This window comes from Castor canadensis, chromosome 10, assembly GCF_047511655.1.
Source record: "Castor canadensis chromosome 10, mCasCan1.hap1v2, whole genome shotgun sequence".
NCBI classification, from domain to species: Eukaryota; Metazoa; Chordata; class Mammalia; order Rodentia; family Castoridae; genus Castor; species Castor canadensis.
Window position 1 is genome coordinate 147,810,458 of NC_133395.1, and position 27,686 is coordinate 147,838,143.

The 27,686-nt window shown below is 47.3% G+C and overlaps 1 protein-coding gene across 4 annotated transcripts in view; it reads left to right on the forward strand.

The window, feature by feature from the left end:
* Eefsec (eukaryotic elongation factor, selenocysteine-tRNA specific) overlaps nucleotides 1–27,686 on the forward strand; it is a 188,286-nt gene that overhangs the window by 71,626 nt on the left and 88,974 nt on the right. For 3 of the 4 annotated variants that reach the window (XM_074044590.1, XM_074044591.1, XM_074044592.1), the window contains 2 exons: nucleotides 13,706–13,802; nucleotides 16,491–16,655. In XM_074044590.1, coding sequence (XP_073900691.1) covers nucleotides 13,706–13,802; nucleotides 16,491–16,655 — 262 coding nt within the window. The other variant, XM_020168567.2, reaches the window with a different exon arrangement.

Sequence of the window (27,686 nt, forward strand, 5' to 3'; positions counted from 1 at the left end):
TTCTGCCTGTGTCTTGGCCAGGAGAGGCCAGGAGTCATGTTCTTTCACCAGCTTGGTTGCCAACCAGGGACAAGGAGTTTTCATAGATGACTGGCTGTTTCTGTCACGGGTTTGTAAAATCGGGTGGATAGACAGATGAGTGTTGCTGCTGGAGGGAAGATTAGTAAATGCTTAATGACTGAAGTCCTTTGTATCATCTCAAGGAGTTCACAGTTTTACCTCGTGGAAAGTAGAGTGTCCTTTAGGAATTTTGTGCAGGGGGTGACTGGGTGGGGTTTCCCTCCAGGCGATCACTGGCTGCAGGTGGAAGGCTGGCCTGGGCAGGGAACACAGAGGAAGCAGGCAGGAGGAGAAAGCTAGGTGCAGGCAGGCTAGGTTTTCTGGGGAGTAGTCTGAGTAGAGGCCTGGCAGGGGGGAGGAGGTGAGCTGGGGTCTGCAGCAGGAGCCTCCACAAGCCCTGTGTAATCGTTGGCTTTGGGTACGTTCAGGGGCAGGGAGGTGGCCCTGCTGCTTCTCACGGTGGGCGAGTGAAGACAGGTGGGGACCGCGGGTGGTTGTTGAGGTGGCCTAGCAGTGACTGGTTCTCAGGAAGTGTTCTTGTCGAGCACACAGGGCTGCAAGCCTCATTGTTACGTCAGTTCGCTCTTCCTCGCTGGGCCAGTCCATTTGATCAGTACTAAATAGCAGTCACTGGGAGACTGGGATGCTCCCTCTTTGCTATGCAGTGGAGACAATACCGTGCTACTTCCACCTCCTTCTGCCCGAGGAGGGTGAGCAAGTAGACAGTGTTTTTGTTTCCCTGTCATAGAGATTGATATGCCTGCCCATTTATGATTTTTTTTTCAGATCTAACACCTGCAACGCTCCCCCAGAATTCTCAAGTTGGTTAAATTAAAGTTCCAGCCCGTGAACGGGCCAAACATGCCATAAAAGATTTCCTAGCCCTGCCTTTTGTTAGCAAAATTCATCAATCCGATAAAATCGACACATTTAGATAAGTGTTGCATAAGAATTCAGACTTTGCTATTCCCAACGGAAGTGGATATGAGACTGTAAAAAGGAAGATAAAAAATTATATCTTCTTTTTAGTGAGTTATTTGATCTCCCTGCCGTTTTATTTACTTGTCAGAAAAGGAGGAGCAGGTCTTTTGGACTCCTGCATAGAAATCCAATATAGTGTCAGTGTTGGTTACTATATGAACGGGGCCTTCTGGGAAGGCCTCAGGGTACTTTGAGGGTAAATTAATGCTTGCAGGTTTTTTTTTTTTTCTTTCTTTTTTTGTGGTACTGAGGTTTGAATTACTTGCAGTTTTAATTAATTGCATTTAAGGAAAATCCCCACATGCATTTTTAAATTATTATTGCTATTTTAATTTATTGGTTGAAGGTCAAATTGTGGACTTTATCAGACAGTCAGAGGAAGTTGCCCATTTGAGCCCTTCCTCCTCTCCACCAGTACCCAGAGGGCTGGCAACAAAAGGATAGGATTGTCACCTGGAGCCTTGGGCCAGACTGGGCCTGACTACCTTGAGAGAATACATCAGCTTTTACCCCCACGCAGCAAGTGATTGTTTTAAGTGACTCCTTCCTTTCCTTTTGTCTCTTGTTGAGTAAACCCTTTGTAAATGCTGGTCTACATGTGAAGAAACTTGCTATCTAGAAAGGAAGAATTTGGACTGGTGAACCACACATGTATCAAAACCTAAAAAGTGATTAAAACATAAAGCGCATTTTTTCTATACAAAGAGTAATTGAAAGAAAACTTAGAAAATAGAGAACTTGGTTAAAAGAAAGAGAAGATCACTTAAAGATTTCTTTATTCAAAATGCGTTTATGAGATTCTGACTTTTCCACTATGCAGAATATTGCCCCTTTTCCCTCCACTTTTTATCTGTTTATCTGCCTGCCTGCCTGCCTGCCTGTCTACCTGCCTTCTCTCTCTCTCTCTCTCTTTCTCTCTCTCTCTCCCTCTCTAAGACAGGGAGGGTGTTGCTGGCCTCAGATTCTTGATCCTCCTGCCTTACCCTTCTCAATGCTGGGATAATAGCATGAACCACCACACCTGGTTTCACATTTTAAATTATATACATATATATATATATATTATACATATGTATGTATGATATTTACCTTTTAAGGACTTGTAAGTTTATAGTGACATTAAATACATTCACAAGCTGTATACCCATCCCCCAAAACCTTTTTCATGATCCTTAACATAAACTATACCCAAAGCAATAACTGTCCCTTGTCCTCTTCCCCAGCCTCTAGGAACTTTTATTCTGCTTTTTTCTCCATAAATTGCATATTCTAGGCCCTTATATAAGTGGAATCATAAAATATTTGGCCTTCTGTGTCTGCATTTCACATAGCAAGGTCCATTCATATTGTAGCAAGTGTCAGAATTTCACCCCTTTTTATGGCTGAGTGATAGTCTAGGATATGTGTCACATTTTGTTTATCCATTCTTCTGTTGATGAACACTTGGTTTGCCCTATGGCTATTGTGTGTAATGTTGCTTTGGGTATGCACATACCTGTTTGAGTCCCCACTCTCAACTCCTTTGAATATATTCTCCGTATATCTAGGAGTACAATACTGGGTCCTATCATTCTGCGAGTAACTGTTGCCCACAGCAGCTGCACCATTTTACATTCCCACCAGCAATTTTTCAGTACCTTTCTCAACACTTGTTATAAATAGCCATCCTGGTAGGTGTGAAGTGATGTCTCACTGTGGTTTGGTTTGTGTTTCCCTTATGACTAGTGGTCATGGGCTTATTGGCCATTTTTACATCTTCTTGGAGAAAATTCTACTCATGTCCTTTACCCAGTTTTTAATTGAGTTGTTTCGCTCTCGTTTGTAGGTTTATACATTCTGGAAGTTAATTCCTTTTGAGATAAGATTTGCAAATACTTTCTCCCATTGTGTAGATCATCTTTTTGCTTTCTTTTTTTTTTATTTTTATTTTATTTGTATGTGCATACAATGTTTGGGTCATTTCTTTCCCCTTCCCCCACCCCCTATCTTTTTGCTTTCTTAATAGTGTCCTTTGATACACAAAAGCTCTTAATCTTGATGAAATCCAGTTGTCTATTTTTTGTTACTGTTTTGGGAGTCATATCTAGGAAACCATTGCCAAAATCAATGCCATGAATATTTTTCCCAATGTTTTTTCCTAAGAATTTTACAGTGTTAGCTCTTCTTCAGATCTTTGACCCATTTAAGTTAATTTTTGTATATGGTGTAAGGTAAGCATTCAACATCATTCTTTTGCATGTAGCTATCCAGTTTTCCCAGCACCATTTGTTGAAAGTATCCATTTCCTTTTCCCCTCATCAAAAGATAACCACCCATATACGTGCAGATTTGTTTCTGGACTTGCTGTTCTGTTCCGTTGGTCTATATGTCCATGCCTCACTGCTGTGACCACTGTGGCTTTTTAGGGACTTTCAAAGTCAGACAGTAGGAGTCCTTATAGCTTTGTTCTTTTTCAAGATTTTTTTTGGTTGTCTGGAACCTCGCAATTCCATGAATTTGAGGCTCTGCTTTTCCATTTTGGAATGTGGATAGGGATTGCTTGACATCTGAAGCTTGGTTTGAGTAGTATTGACATGGTGGTAGTAGTAAGTCTTACAGTACATGAACATGGGATATTTTTCTATTCACTTAAGGTCTTTCAGCAGTGTTTTGTAGTTTTCAAGTCTCACATTATTGGTTAGATTTATTTCTATTTAATTCTTAGATGCTATTGTAAGTAGAGTTGCTCATTTCTTTTTTTGGATTGTTTATTTCCAACATACAAAAACACAGTTAATTTTTAGGTATTGTTCTTATACCCTACCACTTTGAATTCAATCCTCCTTTTAACATGTAATTGAAATCATGAGATATTTTCACTTTTTTGATTTAACATTTCACACAGCAGGTGCTCCAGTCTTTAGGTTTTCCTTTTCTACATAATAATTCTGGGCTGAGCATCTTTGACCCTATTGATCTTGGTCTGTATTTTCAGTTATTGCTGCATGATATCCCGAACTGGACCAAAAGGCCTGAGCATTTGAACCTTTTGTGAATGTTGCCATTACTATTTTCCAAAAGGGTTCTACCAGTTTATGCAGCTAACTTTGGTTCATAAGTGTGAAATACAGTTTCAAATCTATTTGAGACTTTAGGATAGAGATGATATTTAACTCTTTTAATATGTGGTTAATATATTTTGTCTATTTGCTTCTTGTAATTTTAACATTTTGTTTTTGATTTTCAGTAATGTTTGATCTTAATAAAGACTTTGCTTTTAACCCTTTGCCCATCAGACTTGCTAAAAATAGTTTTCAGCATGTGTTGTCCTTCCAGTCTAGCTGCCTTTTTGACATGCAGAAGTTTCTAATTTTTATAGAGTCAAACTCTTTGATTATTTTTCTTTGTTATTTCTTTATCTCTGAAAGCATTTAAAATTACTCTTGCATAAGCATTTATCAGTGTAAACAGAAATCAAAATAGAAGATAAAAGTGTACCCACCATCTCCCCAATGCATCAAACAACATTTTCTCCTAGGATCCCTGTCAGTCTTCCCACACACATATCACTTCAGGTAGTTGTTCTTGCCACATGATAGCATTCTGTGTTCTAGGCTTTTCTGTTTGTTTTCCACTAGCTGTTATCATCTGGAACCATCCTTGATACATCTTTCTCTCAGACTCCCTCTGTGTCCTCTGGCTTTCCTGTCATAGCCAAGGCCCTCTGCTGAGAGCCCCCAGGCTGCCTTGATTCTGCTCCCTCTCTTGGGTTGGGTAGAGTGCCAACCTCAAGGAATTTGCCTGTGGCTGTGTGGACTCTCACAGGCCGTGCATCCCTACTGCTCTGTGGCTAGCTGGCTGTATGGTCTTGGAAAACTCACTTTCTTTTTCTGTGCTGTTTCTTCCTCTGTGAAATGGGAGCCTTTGTTATGACATGGACCCTGGCATACAGTATTTAAAATACACAGGTATTTACCAGTAACAGCTATAATGAGCAGAGCACTTACTGTGTGCGTGGTGCTGCACCAGGAGTTTCCACACATAGATCATGAAACCAAGGGTATACGGTAACTCCAGAGGTAGGTTTTGTAGCTGGCCTGACAACTGAGAAAAAAAATAAGACTTGATAAATGGTGGTTACTTTGATGCCTGATATCCCAAACCCAAAACTTACATTCTATTTGTTTAGATTGTAGAGTCATTATATATGGCTTATATATTCATGTAATATTTGTGTGCTGAGACAAGGTCAGCACATACTTGATTGCTATCAGAAGAGCAAGTGATTGGCCTAGGGCTGCAGGGGGTCCAGAGAATACTGTGCTCTGCGTGAGTCAGAGTCTGGCCTCTCCCATGGCAGGAAGCAGGGATGGGAGGAAGATCTATCTGGGGTCATAGCTGTGGAGATAGTCCCAATTGCATGTGTACACTATCGGCATGTCTGGGCCCAGAGAGCTTGGTGACTTATGCAGCTGCAAGATTGAGTATGTAGGAGCAGGTGGAGAGGGGCAGCAGAAGCTCTTTTTTTTGGTGGTACTTGGGTTTGAACTCAGGGCTTCATGCTTGCTAGGCAGGCACCCTATACTTAAGCTACAGCTACAGCTCCCGTAGAAGCTCTTGAATGCACTCTGGCTTAGCTCCTGCTGGTGCTGTGGGACTCTGTTCCAGGAGCACAGGGGCTCCAGCCAGACAGCAGCTTTGGGGCTGCTGCGATCTGCCTTCCTGGCTCTGTGGCAGCTCTTTTTGCAGCCAGAAGCCAGGATGCCCGGTGTGTGGCAGGTCCAGAAGATCAGCAAGGCAGCTTCATTTGAGCCTGAGGAAGGGCCAGGTGCCAGCCCAATGTGCCTTTGTACTTCGTTATAGTGTTGCTCAAAAGAGTTTGCGTAAAAATAATTGAATTTCCGATAGAATTATGATTAATCCCTGGAATTCTTTGTGCACATTCTTACTCCTTTCCAACCCTCTGAGCCCTGGGCTCAGCCTGGAAGCAGAGCTGGTGTGTGTGTTCTGGGTCCTGACTCCAGAGCTGTGACCACAGATAAATCTCTGAGGCTGGACTCTGGCTCATTGGGAGCACAGTGTTCCTTGGACCTCCTGTAACCCTGGGCCAGACCCTTTTTCCTTTGATAGGGACCCAAGCCCTGCTCATGGGCCTGGAGATCACAGAGCAAATACTGTACCTGATGCCAGACACAGAGTAGGTCTGAGTTGTCCTCCCTCTTTTCCAAAGTCTTTCTTGTGCTTCTTTCTCTGGCTCTCTTCCTCAGTGTTTTTATTTCTTTTCTTCTCTCTTCTCACTTTTTAAAAACTCCTTTTCCATATCTGTCCTTCTTCAGATCCCCCTTCTTCCTTCTAGTGTTGCTCTTTCTGTTGTAGATGCATGGTGCAGGGGGCACATGGCTGCCCAAGCTGTCCTGACAGTGACCAAGGAGTGGTTCTCAGGCTCTGTTTGGAGTCTTCCTTCCTGAATCTGAGTCTGCCTAACACACTGAGCAGCTCCTGAGGTCACTGAAGCTGCTCCAGAGGGAACTCCTGGTTCTCCATTTGTTTTCTGTCATCTTGAAAAAGAGTTTGCTGGCAACCACAGAGCCAGGGGCACTGTGGAGAGGATTCAAAGACTAGTTAAAACAGATCCCCCTGCTAAGGCACTGACCCTTGGGCTAGGCAGTAAAGAGTGCTCTGCAGTTAGAGGCCAGAGCTGAAGTGGCTCCTCAGAGTAGCATATAGCCTTCCGATCAAGAACTTGCTTCTGGCCCAGGGACTCAGGAATTTCTTCTTCTTCTTTTTCTTTTTTCTTTTCTTTTCTTTCTTTTTTTGTGGTACTGAGATTTGAACTCAGGGTCTTCACCTTAAGCCACTCCGCCAGTCCTTTTTTGTGATGGGTATATTCAAGATAGGGTGTTGTGAACTATTTGCCTGGGTTGGCTTCAAACCACTATCCTCCTGATCTCTGCCTCCTAACTAGCTAGGATTATAGCAGTGAGCCAGCGGTGCCATTTGAACCGGCTCTACAAGGGCAAGTGATAACAAACCAGATTGAGGTTCAGAGTACCAAATGTAGGCCAGGGTGCTGGTCCCAGAAGGGGGCCCTCTGGCCCAGAGTGCCACACGTGCTGGGGCCACACCAGGTCCGCAGACTGCAGCCACACTCTGCTGGGGCTTGGCCCATGATACTGCATTTGATCTGTGACACAGCCCTGCCAGGCAGGGGAGGGTTAGGGTTAGGGAGGCTGAGCAAGATGAAGTCACTTGCGTGTGCTGTGCAGTGGAGCACAGACCTAGGCAGGAATCTCCCCCATTGGGAGCTGCTTGTCCCAGGTGAGGCTTTTATGGCAGGAAGAGTGAGGAGGTTGAGAGCAGCAGTGGGAGCTTCTTGAGGTTTTTACTTGTATGTCTGGGGGCTTGTGAGGGGAATGGTATGGGGATACTGGGAAGACCACAGAGGGTCTGGTGCTCAGCCTAAACTCAGGCTTCTTCCCTGGTGTCACACAGTCTGATCTGGTGCCTCCAAGATCTGTGGGAAGTCTCCATTGGATTCAGTCTGGCCTGGTCCATGGCTGTGCCTGACTGTAGAGAACAGTTCTTAGAGACCATAGGGTGGCCTGGGTGATCAGTGCCTGATCTGGTGGATCTTGATGAGAATGAAAATGGGGGATGGATTAGAGCCAGATCCCAAGAGAAGAGCCACCTAGATGCAGTGACTGATGAGAGACATGGGTGACCCTTCCATTAAACCACTGATTGAGAGCCTGAGGATGCCCACCCTGGTCAAAAACCAGGAAGCAGCACGGTGCAGAGGGCTGCAAAACTAGGGTGCTGTGGAGGGGTCTTGGCTGAGGACAAGCATTGGGGAGTGGTGTGTGGATTTGGGAGTCATGGCATAGGAGTCAGAGCAGGTTGTTCCTGGTAGAGGCTGTTGGGGGAGAGCTGGGCTCTCAGCACAGCTCAGGGAGAGGCCTGCTGGGGACATGGGAGGCAGAGGGGCATCTTGAGGAGGTGAAATACAGTGAGGGCCATGGGAATAACACTTCGGGGTGTGGGTACAGAGGATGGGGAGCCAGCTAGCCACTGGTCCTGTGGGTCAGACACTGCAGAATAAAGTGCCCATTCCTCCTAGTGTTGTGCAGAGCTGGTTCCTGCAGCATGGCTCCAGCTCTTGCCCCCATTGCCCCAGGAGCCCTTGGTTTGTCAGTCGTACACCCTCCATGGAGCCTGGCAGATGGAGCACTTCATAAGTCACCCTCCACTTGAAAAGGAAGGATGCAGAGTGTAAAAAAAAAACAGGCATAATGAGCTGAGGTTGGTGTCTCATACTAGTTATCTCATCTACACAGGAGGTGGAAGATCAGGAAAATCCCAGTTTAAGGCCAGCCTAGTCCAAAAAGTTAGTGAGACCCCCATCTCAACAAATAAGCTGGGAATGGTGGTGAGCATCTGTAACCCCAGCTACTGGGAGGCATAGGTGGGAGGGTTGTAGTCCAAGGCTGATTCCATGCAAAAATGTGAGACCCTATCTGAAAAATAACTAAAGCAAAAAGGGCTCAAGTGGTAGAGTGCCTTTCCAGCAAGTGCAAGGGCCTGCATGCAAACTCTAGTACTGCAAAAAAGGAAAAGAACATAGACAAGAATTCTTAGTAAAGTATTTGCAAACCAAATTCAGCAACACATAAAAAAGGATCATGCACCATGATCAAGTTGCTTTCATTGCAGGGATGCGAGGTTAGTTCAACATTCATAAATCGATACATGTAATACAGCGTGTAAACAGAAGTAAGGACAAAAATCACATGATCATCTGAAATGATACAGAAATAAAAGCCTTTGACAAAATTCAACATCCTTTCTTGATGAAAGCTCTGAAGAAACTAGAAGTAGAAGAAGTGCACCTCAGCATAATAAAGGCTATATAACAACAAGCCTATAGCCAGCATCACACTAAATGGGGAAAAGCTGAAATCATTTCTTCTAATGTCAGGAACGAGACAAGGGTGTCCACTTTCCTCCACTGTTATTTAATATAGTGCTGTAATTACTAGCCAGAGTAATAAGGCAAGAAAAAGAAATAAAGGGAGTCACATCGGGAAGAAAGAAGTCAAATCATCCCTATGTGCTGATGATATGTTTCTATACTTAAAGGACCTTAAAGATTCCACCAAAAAATTCTTTCATCTGATAAACACTTTTGGAAACATAGCAGGATATAAAATCAACATACAAAAATCATTAGCTTTTTTGTATACCAACAGTGAACTGGCTGAGAAAGAAATCAGTAAAATAATCCCATTCACAATAGCCTCAAAAAGATATACCTAGGTATAAACTTAACCAAAGAAGTGAAAGGTGTCTACAGTGAAAACTACAAAACCTTGAAGAAAGAAATTGAAGAAGACATCATAAGATAGAAGACTTCCCTTGTCCATGGTTTGGCAGAATTAATATTGTGAAAATGACTATCCTGCCAAAAGCAATCTAGACTCAGTGCAGTGTTCATCAAAATTCCTAAATCATTCTTTGCAGAAACAGAAAAGTCAATCCTGAAATTCATAGGGAAGAATAAAAGACCTTAAATAGAAAAAAAAAAAAATGCTGAACTAAAACAGCAACACTGGTGGTATCACAGTACCTGACTTCAAACTATACTACAGAGCCATAGCAATAAAAACAGCATGGTACTGGCACCAAAAACAGATATATAAAGACCATTAGAACAGAATAGAAGACCCTGAAATAAACCCACATGGCTACAGCCATCTCTTTGACAAAGGAGTCAAAGAATGCACTAGAGAAACATAACCCTGGACAGCCTCTGCAATAATGGTGCTGGAAAAACTGGACATCTGCATGCATAAAACTGAAATTTAGACCCTATTTGTCACCAGGTACAAAAATCAACTCCAGCTCCAGATAGACCAAAGACCTTAATGTAAGACCTGAAACTTTGACATTACCACAGGAAAAAATAGGGAAAACTCTGTAAGATATAGGCCTAGGTAAGTATTGTCTGACTAGGACAGCAATTGCTCAGGAAATAAGAGCAAGAATTGACAAAAGGAACTGCATCAAATTAAAAAACCTTCTGTACATTGAAAGAAACAGTTGCCAGAATCAAAAGACAACTCATAGAATGGGAGAAAATCTTTGCCAGATATTCAACAGATAAAAGATTAATACTCAGAATATACAAAGAACTAAAAAAAAAACCCCAAAACTAAACTAAACAGCAAAAGAACCAATAATCCAATTAATAAAGGGGCAAATGAATTGGGCAGATAGTTCTCAGAAAATCAGCATGGCTAATAAATACACGAAGTGTTCAGTATCGTTAGCCATAAAGAAAATGCAAATCAAAAGTACACTAAGATTCCACCTCATCACAGATTGGCAGTCAAGAAAACAAATAGCAACAAATGATGACAAGGATGCGGGGTGGAGGGTTGGTGGTAAGGTAAACTGGTGCAACCTCTATGGAAATCAGTATGGTGGTTCCTCAGAAAACTGCAGACATGACCTTATGACCCCACCATGCCGCTCTTGAGTATGCACTCGAAGGAGTGCAAATCGGTATGCAAGATACTTCATACCCATGTTTATTGCAGCTGTATTCACAGCAGCTAAACTGTGGAATCAGCTAAGGTGCCCAACAGCTGTTGAATGGATATGCAAAATCAGCACCCCCATGGCTTGGAATATTTTCAGCCATAAAGAATGGAGTGATGTCATTTGCAGGAAAATGGATAGAACTGGAGTGAGATAAGCCAAGCTCAAAAAGCCACATTCTTGCATATCCTCAGTCATTTGTGGAACTTGGACCTAAAATGATGATGATGATGATGATAATGGGACATGAATGTGAAAGGGTGACATCTGGGGTGAATGCGAGTGGGGAGGAGGGAAGGAAAGGCTACTGAGGGGGGAGGGACCAAAAGAGGCTACATGTATATGTTTGAAGATAGCATACTGAACTCATCAAACACCATGTAAACGGGGAGGAGAAGGGAGAATGGAAGTATAATGGAGGGGTGAACTTGCTCACGGTACGTAGTACCTGTATGGAATTACCACAGTGAAACCCTCATATTATTGATGTGCACTAACTCAAAGTATTATTAAAAATAAATACTAAAGAAAAGAACAAGAATCAGACATAAGCCTGTTGAGTAAAGAGACATGGAGTTCATTTTGAAAGTGGCGGTGTGGGAGGGTGTTAAGCCAAAAGGCTTTTCCTCCAAGAGAAGAGAAATGTGGGGCTGTACAAAGGTGGTAGGCAGGAGTCCTGAGAGGAGGCTGACAGGGTGGGTGAAGGATTTAGATAATAAGGTTTGCGAAGAGGTATGTAGGTGAGAGGCTGGGGACAGGGTGATTATGGAGTCTCTGTTAGACTTTTCCCTCAGTTGCGTCTTCTTAGGCCATATTGAGGGAATGGAGGGAGGAAGAGGAAGGCAGTGGGACCCCACGTAAGGCATGCACGCCACCACTGGTGGGCACTGTGGTGATGTAAATGTGGCACAGTGCCATGGAATGGGTTGTTGGGGAAGGTCCATCCTCTTTCAGAGACCTTTGAATCTTTTACTGATGGCTGTCATGTCTTCAGGGTTTCCCTAATTTTTTACCATGTCTGTAGGTAGTAGTATCTAGCTGGAGTTCAATAACTTTGCTTTGTTTTCCTTGTGCTTTATTGTTGCAGCTGCAGTAGCAGAAATTTCTTGTACTTTGAGAGTGGACTGCCATTGGTTAATCAAAAAAGTCCCTTAGAGTAGAAATGACATTCTTACCTCAAACATAATATTATCCTGAAAACATACATATGCATGTGCATTTAATAAAAGCAACATATATGTCACGATAGAGAAGATACTGCATTCACAGCCCTGTACCTCTCCTTCCTCCTCAGCACTGCACTGTTGGCAGTTGGTCCCTGTTGGCCTGGGGAGTCTTGGTGTGGAAGCAGAATTGTATTCTGAATTTGGGCCTGTCTTCTCTTCTTCATGCTCTGTTTTTGAAAAGCATGTATGTTTCCTTTGTCATCTGTAATTTCAGTTTTCCACAACTAGTTACTCACATTATCTTTAATTCCTTCGAGTTCAGTAAAGAGAGCTGTTTTGTATTTTTTTCTTGGTTAGAATTGCATTTTTAGAAGCCCTAGGTGTTGATTTGCCAATAATGAAAAGTTGTGGACTGTGGGTTCCAGCTACGTTGCCTTAGGCAGTTGCTGTCTGTGTTTTGGCTCCTCTCTCTCCCTGGGTGTGGCTTGCTTGCCTTCCTGTGCGATCTTCTACCTGGTGGTCCCTTTTGACTTGTGCCCAGGTTAGACCACCTGGAGGAGACCTTAGCAAACAACTTCCTTCTGCTGTGAGGTTTTGAGTGCAGTCCACTTCTAGCTCTGCTACTCCACAGGGCCTTCATGATGTTGTGCCACCTGTCTGTCACCTTCTGGCACATGTTGTGCCCAGCCTGTTTTTTTCTTACAGAGTGAGTCCACTGATGAAGCTATGAGTGCCTTTTCTCTGATGCAATGTCCACAACACCCATTGCAAGCAAGACCTGCAAATCAGGCTGAGTGCAGAATTGCTCTTAGTTTTCATGCTGTCTCTCCTTAAGTCTATATGGTTTTCTTATCCACATCTAATTTCACACCAGATTTTAAGGAGATTTGCCTTTATCACTTCTTTCCGGAGCATTCAACTTTGTTTTCTTAGAAATAGCTACTTTCACACTGTTTGTGATGCTGAGTTGAATTATGCAGTTACAGCATTGTCTTTGCCAGGCTGATGGTGGCACCAGCATGGCCTGTAAACCTGAAGCTGTCTGCACAGCATGAACATTCGGTCATCAGGTGCTGGGCCCAGGTTTTGTGGCAGGAGTGGAGAGCATTGACTGACAGATATCCTTGAACTGGCAGGTGGTTTGAAGACCTGTATTCTACCTATTGTCTGTGACAAGTAGTAGTGTTTTTGCCTTTAGATAGTAATATGATGCTACATTTAAAATAACTATGTTCTGTTTTAGAGAAAAACAAATCAAGGCAGTCATAGCTGTGGCAGTGCACAGATTTGTGTGCTTGGCCAAGCCAAGTGACTCGTGTTGTTGCTGTCACTCAACATAAATCCTTCTGGTGTGATGGAAGGAAGGGTGGTAGACCATGCTGTTGTGTGTATATGCTGTAGCATAGGAAGTATTTCATGCAAGATGTGGAAAAGACATGACACTGGGGAGTCCTCTTTGCACAGCATGGAAAACCATGTTCAGGAGAAAATGCACAAAAGCAGTAGGATTACGGACTTTTTTTTCCTCCTTTCTTCCAAACTGTGTTACTTGTTTTTTTTCCCACTTTTTTTTTTTTAAAGCAGAAATGATGTATAGTTATAGAAGACTCCTTTAAGAGGCAGGGTTTTCCTGCAGGGTCTGGTCAGGACTCCAGGTGTGGAGGTGTGTGTGTGGTGCCTATGTCACCCCTCCAGGGACTCCCAAGTCTCTCAGGAGGTGTGGTGTGCTTCTTTTATTCTGAAGTGGTATTCAAACCCTAGAGGAGCTCTCCTGAATTCTGATGTCTAATGCTAGGCCTTTCCCTGTGGGACCTATGTCTCCTATCTGTGTATACCTGACAGGCTGAGGAGAGTGTGAGGTACCTGCAGATGGGCCTTGTCTGAAAAGAGCTCTGTGCCTGATGCTGCTTGTTCTCTTTCAGGTTCCAGGGTGCACCCATTCTGCCTGTGGCAGCCAAGCCTGGGGGACCAGAGGCCCCTGACACCGAAGCTCCACAGGGCATCCCAGAGCTCATTGAGGTACTGTTGGCTTGAAACCAGACTGCCCTCTACCCCAGCCCTGCTCAGGTGGTCCCTCCACATGCATCTTTGCCCTGGGAGGGAGGGAGAGGCAGCCCTGGCAAGAGGACTCCAGGCAAGTTCATCCTCCTCCTCTCACAACAAAGTACAACTCCTTCCCCCCAAAAATGATAATCTAAAATGGATCCTCGGGCCTGCAAGGCCCCCAAGCCTTGTCCTTGGCCTCTGCAGAGCTCTTCACATCCTTGTCTTGCTGCTTCCCTCCTCTGGTCACATCCCTCCTCCCAGATGAAACAATGTCCACCAGTTTAGTCTACGCAGCCCCTCCAATGCCCCCCCACACACACCTGGGGCCCAGAAGCTGGGGCAGTGCAACCTCTGTCCTCTTTTCTTCACTGAAGGAGTAAATGCTTCATGCAGAGCCATGGACCTGAGCCCAGGTCTCTTCTCCAGACTCGGTGACAGTGGACAGAGAGGGAGCCCAGCCACCCAGCAGGCTTCAATGCCCCTTTCCTTCTCACTAAGCCAATAACAGGTATAGGCTTGGCATGCAGTCACAGCGTTGCCTGTCTGTCTGGGTGTGGAGCTCCCAGCCGGGCCTCACTCCAGAGCCCTTGTACATGCTAGTTGGCCACAGCCTCTGTCATCCCCTGCCCTTCCCTGTCTGCCCTTTGTCTGGCAGACTGTGGCACCTGCACCCAGGGCAGCTAGCAGGCAGGAATGTGTGTGAGTGGTAGAGGCATATGAAGGAACAGTGCAGTGAGGATGGGTCACAGAGGCCTCTGCTGAACACTCAGAGCTGCTCACGTGGGCAGAGATGTTCTGCTGCATGGACCCTGGGGCTGGATTGCATTCCAGTGCTGCCCCATCCTCCATCACCTCTTCTCTCTAACCGTAGGCAAGTGATGTGCTTTGTTTTGCACATCGTGTTCCCTCGCTTATAAAGTAGAGAAGCCAGGTATGGTGGTGCACACTTCAGGAGTCTGTGAGAGACAGGAAGTTCTGGAGTTCAAGGCCAACCTGGGCTACATAGCTAAACCTCATCTCAAAACTATAAAAATTGCCTTTATCAGATGATTCATATTTCATACAGTGAAATCTGAGTGAGTCCCTTTGATCTCCAGCACCGCGCACACACACACACACACACACACACACACACACACACACAAAGAAATAAAGTTATAAAGTACGGCAGATAATGACAGCACTGTCTTGTGGAGTTGTGGTGAGAGTTAAACGAGGTAATAGATTGAGTATGCTCAGGAGGTACCATGTTGGCTGGTGCTGGTCATGTTGATTTCTACATGGCAGGCCCCACTGAGTTTTTTACATATGATCAGTAACATTCCCAGCAACCCTGGGTGGCTTAAGTTATTTATCCCCATATTACTAAGCAAGAGCCTGAGTTTCAGAGAGGCCTTGCAGCCAGTACTGTGGGGAAGCCAGGATTCAAACCCAGGGTGGTGGTTGGGGTCAGTGTTGTGGTCCCCTTGCACCTGAGGACCGCATTGCCAAGATCAGGTGTGACCACAAGTACTGCCACTTCTGCACTTCACACTTTGTAAAGCAAATGTTTCTTGGGTGGGGCTTTGTGACTTCTCTGTCAGCTCCAGAGAACATGGGCCTGGAGCCTGGGACAGTTTTTGTTCAAGCAAAATCCACAAAAATGTGGCTGTGAAAGATATTTGTATATTTCTTCAAAAAAAAACCTCTACATAAATCTCATACCAAGCCTGTTTTGAGTCTCCAGTCTTTTTTCAAAAGAACTGTTATCATAAGACTAAAACTTCATAACATTCACTACTGAATAGTTTTTTGACAGCCTATTCCCTGATGAAATCAGAAAGTAACAAAGAGGAATAATGCCACCTTTATGTTCACTTGTTTATTGGTAATTAATTCTGACAACATCTCAGAGCACACAGAGTCTGAAGCGTGTGGAAAGAGTCAGCAGGAATCTGACTGTGGTGCTGCGCTGGCCCTACTCAGACATAAGCCTGGCCTGTATCTGCTGGGGCCTGGAGCAGGAAGTAAAACCCCACATCACTCTGCACAGCTCCTGTCCTGGGGCTGCAGGCCTGGGCACCTCCCCCTCTCCTCAGGACTTTTCTTCAGTATGGCGCCAGCTGCTAGAGATACCCGGAAACTCACACAATTCCCTCATGGGTGCACTTAGCAGTGAGATGAGCAGTGCAGGAAGAGCCAGGGGAGAGGATGAGGCTGAGTCAGCTGGGGAGACCTCAGGCCTGAATGGGCACCTGGCATGGGAAGGGAAGTGAGGCAGACAACCTGGGGAATAAAGGCGAGGAGCCTTAAATTCTGAAGGCAGGGGCAGGGGAATCATAGGGTAGGGGGGGTTAGGGCTAAGTGACAGTGTCCTCTAGCAGATGCCTCTGCTGCAGTGTGCAGGTGGCTGAAGAGATAGTTGGGCTAATCCCATCAGGAGAGGATGAGGAGTCCTCCCTAAGCGCCCTTTTCCTTCCAGCTGAGCAGAAGGAGCCAAGGATAAACAGAGGCTTGGAGTATAGTGGTATTGACCATCTGATCTGGGTTAGCTTGCAGGGGTGCAGGGCTTCCAGCTGGGCCTTACTCCTGGTCCCTGGTGTGTGTTGGTCAGCCACATCCTCTGTCTTCCCCTGTCTGTGCCTTGCCTGGCAGGCTGTGGCAGCACCATCTCTTTTCTAGCTCCTGAAGTCTCAGATTTCTATCCCGACGCGAGATCCCTCAGGACCATTCCTCATGTCTGTGGACCACTGTTTCTCCATCAAGGGCCAAGGAACGGTGATGACTGGGACCATCCTCTCAGGCTCCATCAGCCTTGGCGACAGTGTGGAGATTCCTGCCCTCAAGGTTAGTTCTCCCTCGCCCTTTCTTTGGCCCTTCTCCAGCAGCCGAAGAAGGTCTGGTTCCTTGGCCTCCTCAGCTATGGAACCTGCTGGGCTGCCCTGAGCCACATTTGCCACTAGCTCTGCTGTATCCTCTTCCTGCCTCTCTCCTTTTGGCTGCCCTGGCCTTCAGATTTTAGGACTGCTGCTCTCCCTAATTGTTATAACAATGCTTGTGTGGTGGAAGCCTGTGTGGCCATCAGGAGGTTCCCAACTAGGTGATCTAGACAAAGAAACTGAGGCTCCGGAAGACAAGGTGAGGTGGGCTTGGAGCACAGCACATAGTCAGCTGTGAGGGTACTGGAGTCCTCCCTTTCTACAAGTCCTCTGGGTGGCTTGGTGGCAGGCACAGGTAGTACTTTTTTTTTGGAGCCCAGGCTGGCCTGGAACTTGCCATCCTCCTGCCTCAGCCTCCCCAGTGCTGGAATTACAGGCATGACCACCATGGGTACCTTTTTCTTAAGCATAAGAATTTCAAATTACACACAGGTTGAATAATGGTATTTAGAGTCATTTCTTCCAGGAAAAAGCCAGATCATGTTGCACTTTCATTGGCCATGGCAGATGCTCTGCAGCCTCTCTGAAGACCCGCAGGAGGATGGACACCTGGGGTCTCCCTGTCACCTTGCTTTCTAGTGTCATGACCTGGCTCTGTCTTAAAAGCTGTCCAGTGCTCTTGATAGTCTTCTTATTCAGAAGCCTTTTCTTAGCCAGGATTGGTGGCTATAATCCCATCAAAATCCCAGAAGTAAGGCAGGAGAATTACAAGTTTGAGGCCAGCCAGAAGGCTTGGGTATAACTCAAAGCTGCGTGCTTGCCTAGCATGTTTAAGGTCCTGAGTTCCATCCCCAGCACCACACACACACACAAATACAAATGCAGCTTTTCTTATAGTTTCACTGTGCTAGATAAGAAGGCAGAATACCCCACTCCCCAGAGGGCAAACAAAGGTGGGATCAGTGAGAACCAACATCATCTTTGTGGGAGGCTTTGGTCAGCACAGTCTTCAATCTCCAAAGGAGCCCAGTACAGATAGATGGAGGTGCTAGATGGGGTGTTGGAAGGCAGTTTGGGTGCAGGCTGGGGTGTGGGCACCTGGAACACAGTGCTGGTGGATTAGTCAGGATTCTCTGAGAAATAGGACTGATAGGAGGTTCAGACATTTTAGTATGTGTGTCCACAGGTATCTCAGTGTCCATGCCCTGGAGAGCTCTGGCTGGTCCACCTGGTATTCCATGTGCAGAGATAAATGGCTCTGTAGTGTAAGGAGTTGGCTCACACAGTTATGGAGCCTGGGAAGTTAACAATTCTCAGGGAAGGCTGCAGAATGGAAACCCATGGGGCAGTTGCAGTTAGAAGGCCATCTGGCAGAATTCCTTCAGCTTTTCAAAGTCACCTGCATAAATATTAATCATGCAAAAACACCTTTACAGAAATATCCAACAGGAGTAGAGGAACAAATCAAGTGGTAGAGAGCCTGTTTTGCAAGCATGAAGCCCTGAGTTCAAACCCCAGTCCTGCCAAACAACAACAACAGCAGAAAAAATACCAAAGAGAACAACACAGAAACATCCAGCATAATTGCTGATAACGTGTGTGGTCACTGTGGCCAGCCATGCCACTGAGTGAGCAGCCATAGCAGCAGCACTACCCTGGGTAAGGGAGGAACAGGGGCCCTGGAGGTACCCGTACCTTGAGTGCTATCTCTGTTCTGGAGCAGCATGGTTGGACATAGGGAAGGGGCATGTTAAAGGGACAGGGATAAGCAGGGCTCCCTAGATGAAGGAAATTTTGGTACACCTCCATGGTGTTGCTTTCTCTGTGGGGGCATTAGGGAAGAGTCCCCTCACCAGGAAGGACCAACACCCCCTGCCCCCACTACAAAAATAAAAAGAGACCAGGCCCTGACCAGGTTCCAGGGCCTCGTGTGTATGGCAGTGGGACTCAGATGGCAAGACCCTGTTCCCCAAGGGTTAGAACCTGCCCTAGACACTCTACTCCCCACTATTATAGCTCCTCCTGAGAAGATCCAGGAAGAAGGCCACATAAACCAAATACTAAACAAGGGCTAAAAGTACAAATGATAGAAACTAAAGCAAAAGTTAAGAAAATAAACTAAATCTATAGTTAAAAAATAAGATTGCAGTTGGGCCTGTCTTGGTTGGAACAGAAAGTAAATCAAAGCTAAATTTCTTACCATCCCCTGTATCCCCTAAATGTTTATTAAGGCCACTCTGACCAGGCATCCCATCCACCCTAGGAGAAGATGCATTGGGTAGGAAAGAAATGTGAGAAGAAGGTTCTGAGGGGTGGACTTTGATCAGAGCACCAAGGCTCTTAAAGGAGGGAAGGGCTTTGGATAACAGGGCCAGTGCTGACATGCTAAAACCAAGGGCATGAAGGATTGAACTAAAGGTAGGCATCAGTGGGAGGCAGACGGGTATGTCTTCAGGTCTCTGGTCACCTTTTCATCTTTACAAAGGTGCAGCTTGCCTGTCAGCAAGCCACTTAGTGATCCATAGCTCTTGGACATACAGCAGGTGCTTGGCAGATACAAATTTAATTCTCTTGCTTTTGTGTACCTGTCTTCCCTCAACCCTCTTGGTGTCTATTACTGCCTGATTCTTGAATTTACTAAGCAAGAAAAACAGAATTTGTAAGCAGCATAATTGGAAAATTGGCTGAGGAGATTTCTAAGCAGAGTGTGTAAGGTGCAGCCTTGTTTCTCTTTTCTGCTTAAAATCAAATGTGAGGGGAAAGAAGTGAATTGAGGAAGGAATTGTCAACAAAGCAGAACCAGCACTTGATGATTGAAGTGGGAAGTTCCCAGCCTTTCCAGATAGCAAAGGGTGCTAAAGTTAGGAAACTCACTGTTGAGAAAGTGTGTTCTGGGAAGGTGGGTGAGGCCGGACACCTGTTGTTGAAGAACTTAGTATCAAGCATCTGAGCTGAGCCAGGAGCAGAGATGGACTTACCTGGGAAGGGCATGTGGAGAACCTTTTGTGTAATGGCGTGGATCCCTGTATGTACATGTACCCCTCAGGAAGAAGGGTTTTTGCAGATGTGATTAAGGTAAGGATGATGTCCTGGATTGGGGTGAGCTCTGAATCCAGTGACAAGTGTCCTGGTAAGAGACGGAAGAAGGGACAACAGGGACTCATAGAAGAGTTCACATGGAGACAGAGGAAGAGGTGTAGCCCGGGGTTGCCAGCAGCCACTGGACAGGAGAGGTATGTGGCAGGCTTTCTGTAGTGCCTTGGGTACCAACCCTGCTGACAAGCATATTTGAACTCTGGCCTCCAGAACTGGAGGGAAATTTTTGTCTCAAGCTGTCGTGTTTATAGTCATTTGTGACCAAAGTCCTAGGTTTTTGGATGGATGTGACTGGTGCTAGAAAAGGCCTGAATTTCTTTTGATCTTGGTCAGTCTCTTGGGCAGACCCCCTGGGCTTTGACTTTGCTGGGAGGAGTCATGCTCCAGCTCGCCCTGGCCAGGAAGCACATGCTAGCATGCTAAGGTTTGCAGACCAATGCTAGCGTGAGAGCTGTGCCATACTACCTGCAGCCAGATTGGATGCATGTGAGAACCCAGGCTCAGGACCCTAAGCAACTGCACTGCAGGCCCAGGATCTAAACTCACTCATCCCAGTCCAAGGATACCACACTGCTTCTGGAATCTGGGCGTGGGTGGGGTTTGCTGGTGGGGTCCTCTCCGTCTGGATTGGACCCAAGCAGCAAGTGGGTATGCTGGAGCCCTTGCTGAGATCTCTAGGGCTGCAGTGGGCAGAAACATGAGCTTCAGGCCTCCAGACCTCTCACCCTAGCTTCCACTAGCAAGCCTGGGGCCAGTGCCTGTCAGACCTGAGGACATCGCAGGCCATGGCCCTCTTTCCAAGCATGGTGACATCCTATCAGATTTCACTAATAGACTCTGACACATGTGACCGCTTGAACTCCCTCAGAGGCAGGCCACAGCCATTCCAAATAAACAGTCACCTTCCCTTCTTGGCCAGGCAGCCTGCTGGGGCTGCTGTACCCTAGCCCCTGTTTCTGCTGCCCACGTTCATTCCCAGCTGGGGATGATTAGCTCAGTGAGGAAATGTAGAACAGAGAGTGAATGAATGATGAGAAAAATCCCATTTAGACCCAGAATGTTGTAAATATCAAGCATCCTGACATTTGCCATCTTTCTGCCAGCTCTCAGCTTCCTTGACCCTTAGCCTGAAAAATGCCTCTGATGAGACTTGGCCTCAGGGCTCTAGGCTAGTGATGCTCCTGGTGGTTATTGGCTATCAGGGTTGTAACATCAGAAACTGTCAGAGCTGCAGACCAGGGAGAGAATGAGCAGGGCAGGGAGTTGAGGAGACTCACACCTGGCATTTCCAGCTTTGTGGCCACAGGCAAGCTTCTCAGCCTCACTGTGCTTCATTAATTCAGCACAAAGTGAGGATGAGTCTGTGTGCTTGGTTCTGTCCAGACTGTGGGCGATGGGTAGAGGGGTGAGAAATGGACTGAGGATAGTGATCGCAAAGCTCATGGCACCAAGAGACAATGCAGCAGGTCTTAGCTGGTACTCTTGTCATCTTGTGGAACTTCTGTTGCAGGCTCCAGAAGTAATAAATAGCAGGGTTCTTTCCTGGCTTAGGGAAAAGGTTGTTTCAGGGCCTCAAATGAGCTATTGACATAAAATGTGCTTCACAGCCCTAGTGGTCTGCTGTGAATCAGCCAGTGGTCTGATGATTATGGTGAATATTAGTAGGTATATCTAGATACCTGTGCAGCTGATAAAGTTCAAGTTGAGTCCATATTCAGATTTACTTTCTTCTTCATTAAGAAACCCCAGAAAGGAACAAGAAGATCATAAATACTGTGAAGATTGTTGTTTTTACCTTTGCCTGTTCTCTTGCAAGCTGGTCACAAGAGTGACACAAGATTATGACATCTGGAAAGAATCCATTTTCTTGCCCTTGCCCCACCTCTAGCAGTGCTCCATGTTCTCTTCCCAGAGGCACATCCAGCTTCTTACCTTGAGCCTTTTTACGCCCTCCCTACCAGGAGTGTGCTCTTATCCTTGTGAATTCCTTCACACCTCTAGACTGTGGCAGGTCTCCCTGCTTTGTGGTGTTCCTCCCCAGCCTGTGGGCCTGTAAGCACTGTGCCAACAGTGTGTGTGTTGTGGTATCTTTCGCTTCCGGGTTTCCATGGGCAGTGGCCTCCCTGCTGTCCATTGCTGTCCTCAGCACCCATCCTAGGGCTACCCCAGAAGGTATGTGGTGAACAGAATAGCAGGAAAAAAGCCAAAACAGCAAATAAACAGCTTGGTTTTTAGGAAGCATTTGAGTGGAGGTGGACAGTGGGTGTCCTGGAGGATGTGTTTGGAGTAGCTATCCTCCATGGGCCCAGATGCAGAAACCCTGTGCTGGGCAGCTTCCTTCCTGCAGGGTCCAGTCCCCACCTAGAGCCTGTGTCCTGATGCTTCGTCACTTAGCAGCAGGGGGGCTGTGCCCTCTGTCACCATTGGGCCTTGTATGGAAGGAGAAATTGTGATCCCATGCCCAGGACTAGAAACTGGCTATCAGGGCTAAGCTCCCTCTGCCTCTGTTTTTCACCTAAAGAATGTAGGCTGGCCTTCATCCTTAACTATTTCCTATTTCATAAGAGACATAGAGGAAGACAGGCTTTTTGTGAATTCAGTGTGTTTGTGGTTGTTTGGCCTTTGCGAGTGAAAAGTTGTAGGTGTCTGTACCTACATGTGCCAGGTGCAGGGCCTTGGTGCTCCTCGCTGGCCCCAGTGGAGCGGGCAGAGCAGGGGAGAGGCAGTGGAGGAAAATGATTTGGAGAAGCTGGGGAAGCTGTGTGTGAGCAGTTCAGGCCTCCTTTTGTGGTCAGCTGGGCAGACCAGGGCTCCACTCCTGGTTGAGTTCCCCAGTGGGTCACTGCCACCATACCTGCTTCTCTCCTTGCCTCTGCATCTTGAACCCAACCCAACTGCTGACAGAAAGACCGTGAAGAGCCAGGCTGTGTCTGGACCACTGTCCTGCTCAGCTGTGTGTGGCTCTCCAGTGAATCTAGGATGAAACTGTGCTTCTCATGGGTTCTCAGGGCATAGAAGGTGATTGTGAGCTCTTCTTCTCAGCTCTCCAAGCTCTGTAGCATCCCAGAACCATGGTTCTCAGTGTATTAGGCAGGACTCGGAGGCAAGTGAGAGAAACCCAACTCTGCTGGCCTTTGACAGGATGGGAGTAACCCTGTGCCCCTTTTCAGACTTGGCTATGCCTTGTGATGTGGGGGCCCCTCTCCATGGCTTAATCCCCCCAGCTCGGACTTCTCATTTTTTCACGTTCAAACTGGGGTGCCACATTCCTTGTGATTAGCCCTAACATTGCACTATCCCAGAGGGCCAATGCAGTCAATGGGGATACCCGTCTTGATCATAATCTTTTACTGTGCTGTGGTGAGATGTGAAGGGGAGTATCTGGGAGCTTAGGAAACTAATCCAAGAAATCAGCTGTTCTCAAGAACAGGGGCCCAGAAGTGGAGCCTGAACCCCCAGGCTGCTGTAGAGCTACCCCTCCTCAGAACTGGGTCATGACAGGCGATGTCTCTTGCCCTCTCAAGCTGGGCGTCTGTTCCTTGGGGCCTAGTATCCTGAGTGACAGGAGTGAATGCTTTTTCCTACTAGCTGTTGGAACACAGTGCAGGAGGAGCTCTGTGGCTTGGCTGGCAGGAGTCCACCCCTGTGGCCAAGTCAGTACAGCAACCTGAGTAGATGGGCTGCGGTACATTTCCACCCTAGAGGGCAGGGCTTGGGAGAGGTGTGCCCTGAGAAACTTGGGACACTGTCACTGGAAAGTGCTCTTGGGCAGGTGAGGGGGAGTGTCTACCATTTAGTGTTTCTGTGTGTCCACACCTTCACAGCTCAGGCTCTGGACACAGAGAGACTACATATGAGGCCATCCTACCATTCCCTTGGGGGAGCCACACACATCATCTCACGGGCAATGAGATCCAATCAGTGTGCCTGCAGAAGGGCCTGCAGCTGAGGCTCACTGTCCCTGTTGCTGTCCTTTGTCCATTGTCACATACAGCCCTGCATCTTATCTTTCCCCCTTTCATATGCCTTTTTGCTGACCCCTGAAGAGCCACAGATCAAATTGGGTGGGCAAGCTTTGTATACCCTGCACACTGCAGGGACCTTTGCCTCTGTCTTGCCTTTCTTCTGGCTTAAGGATGTGAATCACATTTGTGGCCAAGTTGTGATATCCTGTGGTCTCCCTAGTGGGGCTTGGCTAAGGAAGGACAGCAACAGGAGGTTGCTCTGGGAGGCAGCGGGAGTGCAGGAAGCCGGGCTTTCTGTTGGTGCCATCATCAGAGGCCTTGTTCTATACCCTCAAGATCCAGCAGGTTGCAGATGCTACCTCTGCACAGGCCTTTTTTTCTATGGAAGTCCTCTAACATTTCTGCCCCCTCAACCTAAGTGGACATCGTGCCCTTTTCACATCAACCCACTTCAGCCAAGGTGGTCCTTGGGACCTGCTTCTCTCTCTAGTGCTTCTGTGGGGGACTCCTTTTCTTTCTGGCAGTGGTTCTCAATGTTGGTACATCCACCCACAGAGCCATGCTGAGGCCCCCAGCATACATGGACCCAGGGAACCTAAGTGCTCAGACACTGGTGGATATTGGAAGCCTGCTAGGCTAACCTAGTTGGCATTTTCATGTTTGTCCAGCTTAGTGCTGGTGGCTTTTAGAAACAGTGAAGTCTCACATGGAGCAGGGGCTTGGCGTGATGCAAGGACAGAGTGCACAGTGGGGTATTGGGAATTGCTTCCTTGGCTGTGTCTGAGACTATGTTTTCCCAGGCAAGGCTGTCAGGAGCTCTCTGTAGGCAGTGCTGTCATCCTCTGCACAGGGGATGAGACATACACAAGGGTACTGCAGGTTTCCTCCAGGCCAGTCAGTGGGGGACCCTACATTCAAGCCCTGACAGCCAGCATTTAAGGCACATGCTCTTGACCCTGTCAGAGTTCCCAAGGTGAGTGCCACTGAACCCTGTCACCTGCCCCCAGGTAGGCAGATGAAGTTGTGATGGAGATGATCCATGGATCAGAGCCTTAGACAGGAAGATGCTGGAGCTGGCTTCAGTGATGCTGCTTCCTTCTGACTGGTCCTTCTTCTCACACAGGGGTTAGAAGTCCTCTGACACTTGTAATCAGCTGTCTGTACAGAGGGCACAGTAGCTTCCTGGGCTGCAAGATGCCTAGACCTGTGATAGCGAGTCTGTCCCACTCTGGGAGACTTCAGCATCTCAGTCCTCTGTTCAGGTGGCCCCAAATGGCCCAGACAAGGTTGGAGCTCAGGAGAGATGGTGACTGTAACCCAAGTGGTATCTTTAGGAAAGGGATAGCCTGGAACAGTGCTGCTCTCCACCAAGGAGGCCCTTTACAGAGCCAGCACTCAGGCTGGTTGTGTTCAGCCCTGAGGGCTTCAAGAATTTCCTCTGGACCTAGGTTGACCTGCAGCCACCCAAGCATTTTGTGGGGCTCTACTGCCTGACACCACATATAAGACTGGCCATGTCTAACCTGGCTCTTGCCTCCCGACAGCTACCTTGCTAGTGACAGCCCAGCCTAGCTAGTCTGGGGCTCGCACCCACCCCCACAGGCCTGAATGCGGTCCTGTCCCCTGCTGGGAGGTCCCCTGCTAAGGAGCAGTGCTGCAGTCAGGAAGGGCTGCAGGAGTACTGGTTCTGATCTCATGTGGTTTCTTCACCTATCTGTGCTGCAGAATAGGGGGTGGGGAACGGGTCACTATCTTCAGAAGGATAGATACGAGGATTTTGTGGGCAGGCAGGCCTGACTTCGAGCCTCAGTTAGAAGTGAGAGTTGCTTTAGCTCCTTTGCCCTCAGCTGCCCACTCTGGTCAGGAAGCACTTGTTGGCAGAAAGGGGACAGGTGGGGAGTAGGGCAGACCTCAGGGGATTGCCCCTCTCGCTTGCTAGGCAGACACTCTACCACTTGAGCCACACCCCCAGCCCTTTTTGCTTTGAGTACTTTTCCTTGGGTGGGCTTTGGACTGAGATCATCCTACCTGTGCCTTCCATGTAGTTGGGATTACAGTTGTGAGCCCTACAGCCAACCTTATAAAAGCTTTGAGTGAGTGCGGTATTGTATGCCTGTAATTCCCAGCTACTCTAGAGGTGGAGAGTGGGAAGATCTTGTGTCCAGACCAGCCTGGGCAAAAAGTTAGTGAGACCCTTACCTCAGCCAACAAGCAGGGCATTGCAGCATGTGTCTGTGATCCCAGTCACCCAGGAGATGTAGGTAGGAAAAATCTACCAAGTGGTTCTGCCTAATAAGCTTAGGACCTGAGTTCAAATGTCAGTACCACTAAAGAAAACAAACAAACAAAAAGCTTTGAGTAGAATTAAGGCAGCTTAAAAAAAAAAAAAGAATTAAGGCAGCTTTTTGTTTCTAGGACTAGATGCTGATTTGATTAAAACAATGTTGATGGAGTGCTGTGGTAAGGCTGGGCATGGTTCCCTGCAGGAGTGTAGAGCCCAGGCCTCAGTGCGCCCCTCTGTGTTACTGTGTCTGGCTGAGCCGGGCAGGGCATCCTCATAATGAGAACAGTCTCTAGGTAAGAGGTTCCTTCTAGGACTGTGGGTACTTTGCCTCCCAGCCTGACTTCCTTCAGTGACTAGGAAAGCGGTGAGCCTGGATGGTGGACTGACTGGATTCTGCAGCAGGGTGAAGTTGAAGGAGGGCTTACCAGAAACTTTGCTCTGTAGCCTCTGGGGCTCTGTTGCCTCCTTTTCCTTCCATCTGCTGTAGGCCACGGTCCCTTTAGAATGTGATGTGCATCATCGAGGGGTCTGGAAAATATGAGCTGGCAGTGACCTGTGAGAAGTGGCATGACCTAGAACGCTAATGCCCAAGGCAGGGTCCTCTGTGGGAAGTGAGTGCCGGCCAGGATCTGAGCACTAGGCAGAAGTGGCCTTGTGCAGCCAATGTTTGGTCGGCCAGCAACTGACTGGTGCTAGGCTGTGCTCACTGCAAGTGTGGGTTCCTTGGTAAGTGTGGTCTCTGCCTCTGAAGTGCTGCTCTAGTGGAAACAGTGACCTTGTGGGGCCTGTGTGACCCCTCAGGTCACTTCTGTATCTGCAAAGCCTGCTCTTTCAGAAGCCTTCCCAGGGGCCATTGCCACACTTAAGGTTGGGGAAAGCACCACTAAATGCAGTCACTCCTCTTGGAGAGCCTGCGGTAGGGGGGCGTTCCTTGTTCCATAACATGTAGAAGGGGTGAGAGGAGTGCCTGGGAGAACCTCCAACCCTCCTTCTAGAGCATGGCATTGGTGCTATGCCAGGAAGATGGGCAGGGCTGAGGAAAGCATGAATCCCTGGTGGTGGCTGGGTTCTGGATTGGTCGGATGTGGTCTGTGGTCTTGAGAATGGCAGGAGGGAAGATGTTTGAAAACTGGGTGGAGAAGGGGAGGTTCCAGAAGGAGCCTGGCTCTGTGGTCTGAGAGCATTCTTTGTCCTGTTGAGGAGGCTCTGCCTAACTAGTAGTTAAGCTCTGGAGAGCCTTCCAGGGACCTAGTGGGGTCTCAAGGCTCCTGAGCACCACAGCCACCTCCTCTGCTTCCTCTCACACAGCCAGTTTGTGGTACCATGCCCTGTCCTCCACCCAGTGAGGAATGAATCCAAAGAGCAGCTTCTGGTCTTCCTTCTTCCCCTGATGATGGAACTTGGGGCTTCACCCATTGTTTCTTGCCCTCAGTTGGGGGTGAGTGTGGTCTAGGAACAGTGGCCTGTCTGGTTGCCAAGAAATCCTGGTCCCAACCAGGTCCCTAAATTCTAGTCAGCAGGAGCCAAGGAATTAGTGTAAGCTTGCTGGAGGAGGCTTTCTCATCAGGCAGTTTGACCTTGGGCTCTGGGGCTGTCAGACCTGGTGCTGGTTCCATATTTGCCTCCTGCTGTGCAGCTTTGGTGCTGTAACCTA